Here is a 16455-nt window from a genome sequence, read left to right as displayed (position 1 = left end):
GAAAGAACAAAAAGCTATTTCGACATATTAGATATGTTTGACATTTTTTTGAAGGAAGATATAGATCAAGACAAGTACAAGACTAGTATTGATAAAATTTTACAAACTTATGGGACTGATATTGATCCAGAAAAATTTACTGATGAAGTTAAGCAATTTTTAATAATGATAAAGGAAGAAAATTCTTCAATTAAAAATATGTACAAATTTATAAATGATGGGTTAAGGTCTACTTTTCCGTACTTTTCCGAACGTAGAAACAATTTAAAAAATATTTTTGACGATGCCTATTTCAAATGCAAGTGCTGAACGCTCATTTTCAGTGTTGAAACGAATAAAAAATTATTTAAGAACCAACTTGCACCAAAATAAAACAGGTGACCTGTCGTTATTATGCATTGAATCAGATGTAATGGACTCGATCAATTATGATGACATTATAGATATATTTGCTAAAACCAAAGCCAGAAAAAAAAAACTTTTAGTTATTAATTTTTTTATTTAAATTTGAACTGATTTATTTTTATACTTTATTTAAAATGCAAATATATGTATACCAATGTTGTATTGTGTTATTAAAATGAGTTATTATGGAAATGTTGATTTTTATTTTCAATAAACTAAAAAAATGCTTATTTTTGAGGGCCTCATAATGATGTTGCGCTTCGGGCTTCCAAAAGTATAAATGCGGCTGAAAATGAGTATGCTTTCTTAGACACACACACATAGTGAAAAAAATATTGTCTCCACCCAGTTACACTACTGGGAGAAATGGATATAACTAAATTCATATGAATAAGATATGTAAAAATGAGCTATTTATTGGCATAAAAGTTTTGTCCATATTTCATGGGTGTTCTTAGTATAAATTGGAATAGAATATGACGTAACACAAAAATTTGATTAACATGACTAATGCTTTAGGAAGACAATGTCAATTATCCCCCCTCCAAAAAAAAACAACTATAAAAGATGTGCAGAATTGAGGAGTACAAGATATACCATCTGTTGAGATTAGAGTGATTTAATTAAGAATGCTTCACTACCTTCTTTGTATACGTTTCTGTAAGACATCTGCTCTTGTGTATGTCTTCATTTTACTTCTAAAGGATCTTGTGTTTAGAGAAGAGATAGCATGTTCTGCAAATCAAGGCTGTTCAGGTGGCCCTTCCCTTAATGCATAACATTAGACATATCCACAAGGAGATGTGTTTTGCATTATGGGAGATACTGAGATAGGAGTGTTAGTAGCTTGCTCCACCTTTGCAAGGTGTCGTCCTGGTGTTGCACCACCTTACCCCAGTCCTGAAGATACTTTCAGGCGCAAACTTTGTTTGCTCACACTTGGATAAAGGATTAAACTAAATTTATTACAGGCTGTTCAGGTTCATGAAACTTGATGTACTCTTTGTTTGAATAGAGGCAGATCTTCTGAATTGACTATCATATGTTAAATCACAAAACAAAAGGAATAATTTGGTAGTAGACATCTGAAAATTCTAATGCAGGAAGTTTGTCCTTTAGGTGAAGAAAGAAAAGTAGAAATTTTTTTCCTTCACTTAAAGACAAACTTTCTGTCTACCAGATTGCTTGCTCTTATGTGTTATCATATTTTGACCAACCTGGATGATTTGCTTTTGTTGCAGATAATGAAAAAGTACTTCGGATTTCAGTAGTCTTGAGCAGTCTGTGAATCCAGCTTTGCAGATCATGCTGTGTCCTCTAAACACAGGATTCTTTGGAAGATAACTAGTCTTATCCAAGTGTAGATTTTTTATAGAAAGGTTTACAGAAAAAAAAGTAGCTGTAAAGCAATATTAAATTGCCTCCCAACTGAAGAGGTCTGATAGTGTATCTCCTTTATGGAAAATAGTGCTGTACTATTGCAACTCTGCTCATTTTTTTTAAAATAATTATTTATCAAGCAAGAACTATGTATAACATTCAGAAGAAATTTTTCAAGTACTAGTTTTGTACATCCTGTTATTTACTACTTCAAATTAAGTACAAAAAATAGAATAAAAACGGTATTAACAGAAAGATTTCTAAGTTAATAACTGTTATACCTTGAACGAACTAAAACTGATGTTGAATAATGCATTGAGATATCAGATGTGTAGCTCATTGTTTTGATGTGCTCTTTATCTTCTCATATCATGATTCGTTAATATGTAGATCTCTGATATATGCTGACGAAAATCTTGGTATTTGTTACAAGTTGGACAATGAATCATTTCGTTAGATTTTTAAATCTGTTTTTAAAAAATTTTACAGGAATATGTATGACATTCCTGTTAGCTGCTAAAGTACCTGATATTTTTCTTTGCTGGTATGAAACACCATTCGTGACTTATGCACTCATTTTTTCTCTACAACTTTAATGCTCTTTGAGGCAGATTTCATATTTCCCCAGATTGACCCACATAGCAGATATTGCATGTACAGAAAATTTTGTATACCCCTGGTCATTTTGAGGGGTTGGGGAGGGTAAGCTTGTGTTGGAAATCCTAGTATCACGGACAGTTTTTTGTAGTGGCATGAAGGCAACTCTTAAGTTGTATTGCTTGAGTATTTTTGCTATTTTATCTAACATTTTTTTTTTATGTAGGGTAATGGAACAGTATCTTTGTAGATGTCTTACTGCTATATATTCACTGGAATGTGTAATGATCTAAAATTATAGAAAGTTTTTTCACCTGGTTATAAATAAAAGTAAAGTTGCCAAGAAATTATATTTTTTTGCAACTTTAATTTTGTTTAACCACCTTACCAGCCATTATTTATCAAATACGCATCCTCGCACGCTTTGTATCCATCATATATTTCAATGTAATATCCATGGTATTACAATTTTAATATGCACTTCGCATCCATGATAACTGGGACGTATATATACATCTTGGCCGGTAGCGTGGTTAATCCTTTATCCAAGTGTAAGCATACAAATTTTGCACATGAAGGATCTTCACGACTAGACTTCACAAAAACAGTATGTATAGAGCTAATGACTTCATATTAATTGTGTTAATATTCTTTTGGGAATATATAGTGCTATGCATTATGAAAAGAGCCATCCCAGAGTGGTTTTGACCTTTATTAAGGTACTTCAAAGTGTGAGGGGGGGGGGGAAGGGTAATCAACAAGATCACCATAAATCTCACAGAGTTATCCTAAAGGATCATTACTAACTTATTATTTCCGACCTGAATCACTCCAGTACTGGAAACTCATTGGTGGCTTTACTGGGTGAGAAGCAAAGGGCCACCACTGAGCTGAGCCCTCTACTTCCCAGGAAGCAAGTAAGGCTAAAGATGAACATTAATATTGTTAAAGTGCAGGCTTTCTCCAAAATCTCAGGTGATCTCTTAGATCGCTCAATCAATGAGTGACCTAAATGATCATTTAACTTATTATTTAGCAGGTTCCACTCAGTGACAGGTTCACCCTACCACTGGGAACTGCTCTCACTGAGCAACCCCAAAGGATCGCTACCAAACTCATTACTCAATGACAGGCAAAAACTTACTACTAAGCAGAACCTCTCTACTCTCCAGGAAGCAAGCAAGCCCGAAGATGGACATTACTTACTGTATCATCAGTGGGAATCAGACCTGGAAAGGATACCAAGGTTGAAGTAATGCAGAAATTGTATATTTCCTATATACAGTTATTGAAAACATATAACATGTTATGATTAAAATAATCTGGATTAGGAATATTTGTAGAAAGTTTTTTCAGTTCATTATAAATAAAATTAAAGTTGCCAAGAAATTATATTTTTTGTGTAATCCTTTATCCAAGTATTACCTGTAAAGAATCTTCATGACTCTTTATGATGTTATTGATGGATTTAAGATTTTATCCATTTTTAGGAGTTATATCTTTAAGATATGTTATTTCTTTTTGATTTTTGTTGTCATCACAGTTTCACAGGGCTTTCACAGTTTCCAGTGATGACAACAAAGAGCAAAAAAAGCAAATGAGAGGTTTTTTGATTATTAGTTATGATATTGGGATTTTATGCAAGAAAACAAAATCCATAAATAGGTAAAGTGTATTTTCTAGTCAGTATTGATTAAATATAAATATTTTACAGGAGTACTACTCACATTCTTTTCTCTGATAATGACCTGATAGTGTGATATCTCTGATAGTGTAAGTTAAAATATTGACACTATTAAAGGAAAATCACCAGGCTTGCTATGAAGTAGAACATACACGTTACAGATCAAAATTCTAAAACAAAACATAGTTATTAAAATCTTAGATGAATGCCAAATCATATTATATCTTAAGATAATTTTAGATCATATTAATGAAAATATTAAAACAGTATTTTGCAAGCTTAACCGAACTGTGAAAAGCAAGCTTTGGAACTTATCAGTGAATTGTTCTTTACATAAATTATTTTTATGATGAATTGTATTTTTGAGAAGTTGTTTTTATTGGGAATTTCATTCAGCAAATTGCTTTTTCAATGAATTGTTGTTCACATAACTGTTATTTGGTGAATTTTTTTATTTTTTTTTTCAGCAGATTGTCTCACTGAATTGTCTTTAGTCAAATGTCTTTTTATTAACTGTTTTTGATGAATTTTTATATTCCAACTGGTTACCTTTGTTTTCTTAGACACAGATTCTCCATACACTTTCTGATATCAGTCAGTTAGCCACTCTCATATCCAACTCCAAGCCTATTTTGCATCTCCATTTCAGTTTATATATAATCTTTTTTAAATTATTTATTTATTTATTAATTATTATTATGATTCAGGCATTCATGGAGTCACAAGACTCGTTGTGGGAGGCCCACCCTAGTAAACACAGTCTATCATATTCAATTGGTAAGAACTGCAAAACAACACAGAAATTAGCAAATCAGGCCAAAAAAAAAAATATATATATATGTGGTTTTGCCACATATCTGAAAACCTAGATAGTTTTTCAGATATGTGGCAATTAGAAAGAAGAATAATTGTGGTAAGAAGATGTTAATGGATGAAAATGGGTAGAATCGTAACTGCTGCAGAAGACATCATTGAGGCATTCAGTGAACAATTTATGAACATGTTTCATCCTCATCGCTATGAACTCATGAAAACTTAAGTGTAGAGGACATAGGAGAGGATGGCTTAATTGTGAGTGAGCAGGAGGTATATGAGGAAATAAATAATTTTGATCTCAATAAGGCAATAGGATTTGATGATTGATAACATATTATCATGTCTTAAGGGAATGCTATTATTATTATGATAATGATTCAGACCCCCATGGAGTCAGAAAACTCATCGTGGTAGGCCAGAGTCTAGAAAACACAGTCTATTATATCACTCTCGTAGAAAGGTTTATACGTTGATTGCACATGATTACTAAATAACTTAATGAATTCACAAAGTATACTGGAATATAAATTAAAATAAACTTTAATATATACTTCCTATATTTCGGAAACATCATGTTGCCATCTTCACGGGAACATAAGATTAAGACACGTGCATGCAGACACTAAAAACAGCAAATGAGGTCAAAGCGAGGAAACTACTGTTTTTCCTAAAGTCCTGATGGTGTCCCTTAGCGGGCTATATTGGGTATTCTTGGCCGTTGGGCTGAAGTTCTCAAGATGTACGTCTCCCAAATTTGGGGCAGTCTCATGCATCCAAATTTGTTGAGGTTTGGCATGTTTCTTCAGGCTGAGGCTGATTCTATGAATAGTCTTTCAAATTTATACTTGCTGCGGTGTATTACTGTGGCTTTCTTCCACCGTATTCTATGGCATGTATCCAGAGCATGGTCTGCAAGAGTGGCTGTACTGGTGAAACTGGATGTAGTCCTTGTGTTCCGAAATTCTGATATTCGCTGTCCTGCCTGTTTGGCCAGAGTAGGACAGCTTACATCTGCAAGGGACCTGGTATATACTAGATAGGTCTAGGGGAAGTGGTTGGTCTTTAGTGGAGTGGATAAGGGATGCCAATTTTCTATATGGTCTGTAACAAGGGGTCAGGTCAGGTTATGGTATTTTTTTTCCGAAGTGCCCCAGATGTAGGGAATGGTGATGGATTTAGAGTAATCTTTTTTGTAAAGGGGGGGGGGCTGTGGTTTACTGGTTTTAGTATTTTTTGGGGGTTGTAGCCATTCGCTGAGAAAGTGTTAAGGATGTGATTTAGTTCAGTGGTTAGGACATTGTCATTTGAACAGATTAGTTTAGCCCTGTTGTATAGTCTCTTAATAACTCCATCTTCTTGTGTGTGTGCGTGGGGGGGGGGGGATTGTTGGTGAATGTACCTGCCTGTATGGGTGGGTTTTCTATAAACTGAGAAAACCAAGGTTCCATTAGGGTGGCAGGTGACTAGTGTGTCTTGGAAAGGGAGGCTGTTATTTTCCTCTTTTTCCAGGGTGAACTTGATTCTGGGGGTGTTGGTTGTTTAAGTGCATTAAGAAAGAGAGGAGTGTATCAGAGCCATGTGGCCAAATAGCAAACACATCATCAATGTAGTGAAGCCATATGGTAGGTTTTTGTGGGGCAGACTTTAAGGCTTTCTCTTCAAAAGTCTCCATAAAGAAGTTGGCCAAGGGTGGGGAGAGTGGTGAACCTATGGCTGTCCCCTCTATCTGTTTGTAGAATTTCCCCTGCCAAACGAAATAGCTTGAATTCATTGTGAACTGAAATAGGGCTAAGATATTGGGGGGAAATTTGGTTTGGATGAGCTCTAAGGTTTCCCTGAGTGGGATATTTGTGAATAAGGAGGAGACGTCAAAACTGACCATTATGTCAGTATGTTGGAGTGTAAGGTTTTCTACACTGACTTTTAAGTGGGCTGAGTTTTTTATGTGTGATGGTGTGTTGCCAGTATAGTGTGTGAGCGCTTTGGCTAAATGTTTGGCTAATTTGTACGTGGGGTAATCAATGCCATCTACTATGGGACGTAATGGCACATTTTGTTTATGTATTTTTGGGAGCCCATATATACGGGGGGGGGGGGGTCTAGAGTTAAAAGGTTTTAATTTGTTAGTAACTTCCACAGGCCAAGGAGTGACCTTCTTAAGGAGCCTATGGAGTTTTCTAATTTGTGAGTTGGTGGGAATTTCACCACTGCTCCTGAACAAATTACTGCCACTCGTGTTCTCCTAGCTGATGCAAAGAAAGCTATTCGAGCTCTAGAGGAAGAGCTTTCCATCACGCTGAATCATGAACTTTGGTAAATTGGTAAATTCTGTATGACATCTCGTGCACTTCGGCAGATAAAGAATTTGAGAAAATACAGAGTCGACATATCAAGAAATTTGATAATTTAAAAAAGAACTCTACCTCCGATCCAAAACTACCACTCAACACAGTAGTCAACCTTTCTTCCATTATTTTGAAGCCTGAAGCACTCAATGCTCTTGCATGTGGCCATAATTTCACCATTGCTCCTAGAAAAATACCAGTCAAAGAAATTATGATCCAGATTGAACGCGGTATCCGCCACCTTCCAAACCACATCGCCAACAATATTAGACTGGATATAGCCTGTGTTCTCACCAAAGCTAGACCACCAAAAACCAACATATCCAATAGTGAATATAAGGCTCTACAGGAAATGAAGAAAAACAAAGAAATAGTAATTACCAAAGCTGATAAGAGGAACGCACCGTAGTGCTCAACCATACTGACTACACAGGTAAGCTTAATGCTTTATTATTAGATTGGGCTACTTACCACCCCATTGAATACAGTCCCACCAACTCACAAATTAGAAAACTCCATAGGCTCCTTAAGAAGGTCACTTCTTGGCCTGTGGAAGTTACTAACAAATTAAAACTTTTAATTTGTTAGTAATGCAAAAAAATTACCAAAATCCTGAATAAACATGACCTGACCTCTTGTTACAGACCATATAGAAAATTGGCATCCCTTATTCGCTCCACTAAAGACCACCGCTTCCCTTAGACCTACCTGGTGTATACCAGCTCCCTTGCAGCTGTAAGCTGTCCTACTTTGGCCAAACAGGCAGGACAGCAAATATCAGAATTTTGGAACACAAGGACTACATCTGGTTTCATCAGTACAGCCGAGCTGGGCTTGTAGACCATGCTCTGGACACATGCCACAGAATACGGTGGAAGAAAGCCACAGTAATACACCGCAGCAAGTATAAATTTGAAAGACTATACATAGAATCAGCCTCAGCCCTAAGAAACATGCCAGACCTCAACAAATTTGGATGCATGAGACTACTCCAAATTTGGAGACGTACATCTTGAGAACTTCAGCCCAACGGCCAAGAATATCTAATATAGCCTGCTAGTGGGCACCATCAGGATCAGGACTTTAGGAAAAACAGTAGTTTCCTTGCTTCGACCTCATTTGCTGTTTTTAGTGCCTGTGTACATGTGTCTTAATCTATTGTTCCCATGAAGATGGCAACGTGACGTTGCCGAAATATAGAAAGTATATATTAAAGTTTATTTTAATTTATATTCCAGTATACGTTGTGAATTCCTTAAGTTATTTAGTTATCATATTATTCCTTGAACTTATTGACTGTTCATGCTTTCACCACTCTATTAGTCACAGAATTCCACAGTTCAACCGCTCTCCATGCAAAGAAACCACTCCTTATCCTCTTGCTAACAACTTCCTTTTTAACTTCCATGGATGGCCCCTGTAACCCCTAGAGAGTGCATTCCCTGGGTGGTGGATCGGGGAGCCTACCATGTGTGTGTGTGTGTGTGTGTGTGTGTGTGTGTGTGTGTGTGTGTATGGTGGGGTGGTCTGAATATACTGAATAAGGACTCGTGGACCAACAGGGCCATAAGGGGCAATCATCTCGATTGTAAGGGAAGCGGCACTCTCATGGACCCCTAGCTTGATCTGTCCTCTCCTTCTACTTTGAGGAAGATCCACTTACTTTGGCTATAAGGCCTTATCAGCCAACTCTTCTTTTTTTATGATCCTTATGCTATTAGTGTACTCGAGTGCCATGGGGTCTTTTCATTTTGGCTTTACAACTATGCCCTCTCTATAAACTTTACTATAATTCTTCTATAATCTACTCTTTCCCTTTGAATATACCCTGTTCCTCCTATGGGTTTAAATTTGGAAGAAGGCTAGTTCAGAAGCCTTAAGGTAGCAGCCCTACCACTGAACTATTCCATTGTCAGGCTAGTCTCCTGACATGGAGAACATAATCCTACTTGTAAGCTGACAGAAAAAGATAATCGGATTGAATCTATGGGAAACGACCCTGGAATGGAAAAGGGAAAACGAAAATGGAAACGACAAAATATAATACACATAGCAAACTGGAACGTAAGAGGAATAGCATATAAAGAAATAGAATTAGACCGATTATTAAATGAAAGAAATTTTAAAATAGCAGTAATCACTGAAACAAAAAAGAAATTAAAAGGCACTATGAGAACTGAAAATTTAATGTGATATACAGTGGAGTCGACAGAGACCAAAGAGCACAAGCAGGAGTCATGATTTGGATTCATAACTCCCTTTCAAAACAGTTAAAATATTATAAATTATGGAATGAAAGAATAATAGAAGCTAGAATAAAAATAGAGGCTATTTAACAATAATTGGTTTGTATGCCCAGAAGAAGGAAGAGAACAGGATAATATTGATTTTTATAATCAGCTACAAAAACATATATAATAAAATAAATAAAAATGATTACGTAATTTTAGCAGGAGACTTAAATGCAAGAATTGGAAACACGAAAATTAATAATAATATAGGAATACATGGAGAACATACTCTAAACAGGAATGGTAAAAAAATTGATTGACTTTGTAGTTTATAATAACCTAAAAATAATGAATTCCTTCTATAAATATAAAGACATACATAAATATACTTGGGCAGCAAGAGGATGGAAATCAATATTAGATTACTTCATATTAAATGAAAAGACATCAAAATTTTCACTAGATGTTAGAGTTCACAGATGATATGAAATAAGCATTGACCACTTCCTTGTTAAAATAAAATTAAGATTACCACCTAAATGGCTACAAGTAACAAGAACAGAAAGAAAAATTGAACATTTGTTTATAAAACTAACTATTGAATGACACAAATGTACAATGGCTATATGAACAAAGAATTAACCAATATCTAGATAAAATAAAATAAAATGAAGAAGTAGAAATAGAATGGCTTAATATAAAAACGATACTAAATGCAGCAGCAAATGAAAGCTTAGGAAAGACCAAAAAATTCAATAAAAGGAAAAAAATGAAAATCTGGGATGATACAATCAAAGAAATAATCAAAAAGAAAAAAGAAGCCTATCACAAATGGTTAAGCAGTAAAAGATTAGAAGATGAAATAGAATATAAAAGAATAAAAGCCATAGCTAAAAGAGAAGTCAGAAAAAGACATAGAGAATCATGGAACAAATTTGTTTTTAATTTAGAACATGATTTATATAAAATAAGACCCAATGTATATAAGATTTTGAAACACTTAAATGCAGATACCAAAGAAAACATAAAATTAAACACTGAATTGAAATTAGAAGAATTTCTAAATTACTACACAGAACTGTGGACAGACAAATATTTTAAAAAAGACAACTGGCAAACAATTAACAAAAATGAAGAGGAAATAACTAAAGAAGAATTAGAAATCAGCCTGAAAGAAACAAGAAACGGAAAATCACCTGGAGAAGATAAGCTAGGTTCAGAACTATATAAATACGCAGGAACAAGATTCAAAGAAAGACTCTTATTATTTTTAAATAAAATTTACTCAGCTGGTATCCCCCCAATAGAATGGAAAAAAGCAATTGTGATTCCTATCTTTAAAAAAGGTAATAGAGATGACCATAAAAACTATAGAGGGTATCAGTATACTAAATTCATGTTACAAAATATATAGCAGAATCTTAAATAGCAAACTAATGAAATATTCCGAAAACTTTATTTTAGAAGTACAGAATGGATTTAGAAAAGGACGATCATGTATAGACCCAGCCTTTTGCCTAAAATTAATAATAGAGAAAAGAAGAGAATACAATTTAGAAACAGATATTGCATTTATTGACTTTGAAAAAGCATTTGACAAAGTTAAAAGAAACATATTATTTAACATATTAAAAGAAAGATAAATACCAAATAATATCCTAAAAGTTATCACAAGTATATATGAAAATAATCAAATACAAATAAGATTAAATCACAAGCTATCATATACGAGAGAGATAAACCAAAGGGTCCGACAGGGATGTCCCCTCTCAGCAACTCTTTTTAATATCTACTTAAATGAAATAATAATACAATGGAATAAAAATTAACATGAAGGAATTAAACTTTCTTCTACAGTGAACTTAAACACTCCTTTTTGCCGACGACCAAATAATAATTACAAATTCTGAAGATAACTTACAGAAAGCTATTTTAGATCTAAATGAGATATCCAAATATGGTATGATAATATCAACAGAAAAATCAAAAACTATGACCTTTAAAGGACAAGATCCAGCAAGAACTGAAATAGTAATAGATAACAAGATCTTAGAACAGGTGAATTCATTTAACTACCTAGGATGTATGATCACATATGAAAAAGATATAAACGGAAAAATTGTGAAATATTTAAAAATAACAGGTGTAATTAACTCTATATTTAAACCAAACCTAGTTCAAAAACAAACCAGACTAAAAGTATACAATACATTAGCCCTACCAGTCTTAATGTATGGAAGCGAAATCTGGACAATAAAACAAAAAGACAAACAAAGATTAACAACAGCAGAATTGAAGTTTATGAGAAAAACTGCAAAGTATACTCTATTTGATCACAAAAGAAATGAAGAAATTATGAAAGAATTAAACCAAGAACCAGTAATAGAAAAATTTAAAAAATATAAACACAAATGGATGGAACACGTTCAAAGAATGAAAACAGAAAGATTACCAAAACAAGCCTTAAAGTACAAGCCATTAGGAAAAAGAAAACCAGGACGTCCTCTTAAATGATTCAACGATGACTTCTAAGGCTGGAACAGGCCATGCTAGGCCTAAATCCTTGATATGCATGATGATGGATGGCCCCTTATCCTCACTCCTTCCCCCTGTTCCATCAAATGAAAGAACTCCCCAGTGTCAATCCTGCAGCTACCTCTCAACAGTTTAAAAGTCTCAATCATATTGCCTCTCCTTCTTCTATCTACCAAACTCTGCATTCTGCATTTCCTCAGCCTGTCTTCATAACTAACATTATACGCTCCTGATATCATGTTTGTTATCTCCCTCTGCACTCTTTTCACGGTTAATTTCTCTCTTTCAAATCCTGGGGTCCAAATTTGAGTATATATTTGTCCAGGTGTGGTCTGATCTGGCCTTTATACAATGGAAAGGCAACTCTTTTATCTCTGCAAGTCACTGTCCTTCTCAGTATTGCAGCAGTCCTGTGGATTACCTTCACAACCTTTGTAATATGTTCCCTGAATTTCGGGTTCCTATCAATCATCACCCCCCCCAGATCCCTTTCCTCTCCCACTTCCTCCAGTACAGTTTTTCCAACAGAGTATCTAACCTCCATCGATGTATCCCAAATTTCAAGACCAAATTTTGCTGTATTAAACCGACATCCCCATTCATTTGCCCACCTACCAAGTTTATTCAAATCCTCTTGCAGGGCTGCCACATCTGCACTATTACTAATAACCCCCTCCCTGCTTCACATCATCTGCAAACAACTGAATATACCCCTGCAATTCATTGACAGTTTCATTGATATAAAGGTACTAAGTACTCAGCACTTAGCCATGTGGGACCCCACTTGTAACCTTCTGCCTTCTTGATACTACTCCCCCCATACACAGCTCTCTGATACCTATCAGATACCCAATCCCAAATCCAGTTCACTAACCTGACATATAGACTGTGCTGCAACTTAAATATCAGCTCATCATGTGGTACTGAATTTCTCCATTTCAGTTTTATTTATTTATAAATGTGAGGGGGGGGGGAGGGCCTGGAAAGTTCTGATAAACCTAGAACAAAAATGATAAAGCAACTGATATAAGCACAAAAAAAAACACTTCTTAAAACCCTTTAACCCATGTTTCATCAAATTGTAATAATTTGTTCTTTTTCTTTTAGAATATATAAGGCATAAAATTAATTTTTGTTCTAGGTGTTTATCAGAGCTTTCCATCAACCTCCCCCTCCCTTGTAAATACATTTTATTTATTAAAAATTAAATTATAAATAATTTATAAATAAATATGTATTTATTTATTTTTTAAATAAGAGATGTCTTTGCTTGATAGTGCTTATGTTAGTTATAGATAAGTATAAATGATATATAAATCATAAACTAACTTCATTTTTATATGATATTTAGTGCCTTACTTGATTATTGCCAGCCTGGACTTTTCTCCCACTGGAAATCTTTGGATATAAGAAATGGGTAAGTTAATAATAGCTTTATATAACTGTTTGGAATTAGAAAGCTGGCACAGCCAAGTTATGCTGCTTGTGTTCAAAGACAAAACATATACTAGAGCAGGGGTGAGGAACCCCCCACCTGCGGGTGAAATTTTGCCTGCGAGTCTATTTCAATTCGCCCCTTTGCTGATGTACTCGTATGTACATCAGCACACTACATACACTATATATAAGAGTTAAAATTTTCCAGTCACCCGCGGAAGTTTTTAAATTAGCAATTTTCACCCTTGATACTAAAAAGGTTCCCCACCCTTGTACTAGAGTAAAATTGAGTAGCTATTTTAACTAGATACATGAGTTATAACTGAAATATAATTGGTTGTTATTTAATACTTAAGTTTCACTAATCCTGTTGTTTAATTTAATTATATATTTTAATTTAATTTAAATTAAAATATATAATTTAACGAATTTAATTATATTCTTTATCTGTTAACATTAATAGTTTCATTTGAAAATTTCACTGCATTTCTAAACTTAAAGGTGGAGAAATATGATCTAAACAAATTCACTATTTGAGTATATATGCCATGAATTTAATGTTGCTGAAATTGTAGCAAAGTAGTTCACGAAGGAGGGCTTTTGCATATAAATGCCAAGTAACCATGGGTCAAAGCTAGAAAACTGAGAGTCCCATAGCCTTCACATAGTCTGTAGAACAGTGGTTCTTAACCTGGGCTGTACTCCCCCCCCCCCCGGTGATGTGAACGCTAAGGGAAGTGGTAAACATTATAATACTACTAATATAATAAAAGCAAAAAATTCCGTATTTAATCTAGCATCCCTATTTATGTTGTATGTTTGGTGACACTATTGAGAATATTGTATGTCTGGCAATACTGTTCAAATTTATCCGCTACTTATTTTTTAGAATTTTAACATTGAAACTTAAGTAATTGGGCAACTTTTTGGTCTGAGTTTTCTACATTGAAAATAGTTAATTTGGGCTATTTTTAGCAAAATCCACTACTTTTATAAGTTTTATCTGTTACTTTTCCTAACACCTATCTGACAACCCTAGTTTGCAGATTAAATCTAGCCCATGGTATTGTGTGGCACACTTCGTTGATTGTGTAGCACCATAGCCCATTAAAATGAGTGAAAAAAGAAAGTGTCATCAATATTCAAGTGAATATTTGAAATATGGAGTTATTCCATTTATAAATAATGAGCAGTTATCAATGTGCTTAATATGTTAAAAAACTTTCTCAAATGAAGGAATGATTGAACATTTTAGAACAAAGCATCCGAATAAAGCAAAAAAGGATGTGGAGTACTTTTGTGAATTAAAGACTAAATTCAAAAATCGTTCTTGACTTAAAAAGTTAGTTGCAAAGCAAAGTAACCAACAAGAGAAGGGACACTTGTTGTGTCTTACAAACTTTCAAAATTAATTGACAAATGTGGTAAACCATACCTATTGGCTAAACTCTCATCTTACTGGCTATAAATGAAGTTTTAGATACAATGATTGTCCCAAGTAAAAGTAATATGAAGTCATCAGTTCCTCTCAACAATAGTTCAGTATCAATAAGAATTGATGAAATGGCAAAGGACATTAAAAAAAACTTTGGGATGATTTAAAAACCATAGAATTTTCTTTGTAACTTGATGAGACAAAGACAACTTTACATGACAACCGAGTTTTGTTAATGGCCTATGTGTGTTATATAAATACTAATGAAGAAATTATTGAAGAGTTTCTATTTGCTGAACAACTGATGATTGACACAAAAGGTTCTACAATTTTCAAGGTTTTTTAATGCTAAAAACATACCTCTCACAAATATTACTCTGTGTGCAACTGATGGAGCACCAGCTATAATTGGTTGTCACTGTGGATTTATAGCACATTTAAAAGAAGCACTTCCAAATATCTTTATAATTCACTGCATTCTTCATAGACAGCACTTAGTGCAAAACATCATAGTCGTAGACTACATAAGACTTTTGATGATGTTATTAAAGCAGTGAATAAAATAGAAGCTCAGTCATTGAATACCTGTATTTTTCAGGAACTTTGCGATGAAAATGAAGAAGAATTCGAGTGTCTTTTGCTTTACATTGAAGTTAGATGGCTCTCAAATGGAAACTGTCTGCGATGCTTGAATGATCTTTACGATACTGTTTTGGAATTTCTTAATTCACGTGATTAGAACGTGTAATTTCTAAAAAAGGAAAAGGTTGACATGGCATATCTTTCTGATATTTTCACCAAATTAAATTAGTTTAACATCAAATTGTAGGGAAGCAAAGTGAATCTTATTAGAACAAAGGGAATTATAAATTCCTTTATCAGCAAATTAACATTCTACAAGCAGAGCATTGCAGGATGAGAATTTCTGCAGTTCCCAAGTCTACAAATAATCATGATGATTAATATTAGATAATAAATATTTGGATTGTTATTGTTCCCATCTTCTGACACTGAAAGAAGACTCGATGATCATATTCAAAGACTTTGATGAGCTTAAAGTACCTGATTGAGTCATAAATCTATCTGTTTCTAATGTCACTTCTGTTCATCCAAATTTGTGAGAAGAATTTATTGACTTAAAAAATGATTTTGAAACTCAAGTATAATTTCAACAGTGTGGGTATAAAAGATTCTGGCCAAACATGCACTGCAAGTATCCTTAGCTCCGGCAAGAAATAAAATTACTGCTCATTGCTTTTCCTTCTTCATACTTGGTCGAGAAAAGATTCAGCATCATGTTGCAATTGTTAGCTAACCAGTGAAATAGATTTTGCAAATAAGTGAAAGAGGGGACTTGAGACTGTTTCTCGAACATTGAACCTGATATTGAAAAATTAGGCAGGATCTCATCAGGCTGCAGCTACTAATGATTGACTTATTAAATACAGTAAGTTTACCTATTTTTTGAGTAAAAATTAATTTGTATCAGTCATTAATTTTTAAGTAACTATCAGTTCAAATTGTTGATGGTAACATATCAGTTCAAATATGTTTAGGTTTGCCTGATAATATATTATAATTATTTTATTG

General features: G+C 34.1%; 1 protein-coding gene across 1 annotated transcript in view; it reads left to right on the top strand.

Annotated features, from left to right (window-relative positions):
• Positions 1–16455, top strand: part of jbug (filamin-type immunoglobulin domains fbug) — an 879391-nt gene that overhangs the window by 125589 nt on the left and 737347 nt on the right. Inside the window, exon 3 of the mRNA XM_090401914.1 lies at positions 13345–13410. Coding sequence (XP_090258040.1) covers positions 13345–13410 — 66 coding nt within the window. The remainder of the gene's footprint in view (positions 1–13344; positions 13411–16455) is intronic.

The sequence above is a fragment of the Typopeltis vanoorti genome, chromosome 12 (genome assembly GCF_054136105.1).
Source record: "Typopeltis vanoorti isolate ZY-2024b chromosome 12, IOZ_Tvanoo_1.0, whole genome shotgun sequence".
Classification (NCBI taxonomy): domain Eukaryota; kingdom Metazoa; phylum Arthropoda; class Arachnida; order Uropygi; family Thelyphonidae; genus Typopeltis; species Typopeltis vanoorti.
This window is presented reverse-complemented; position numbering and strand designations above follow the sequence as displayed.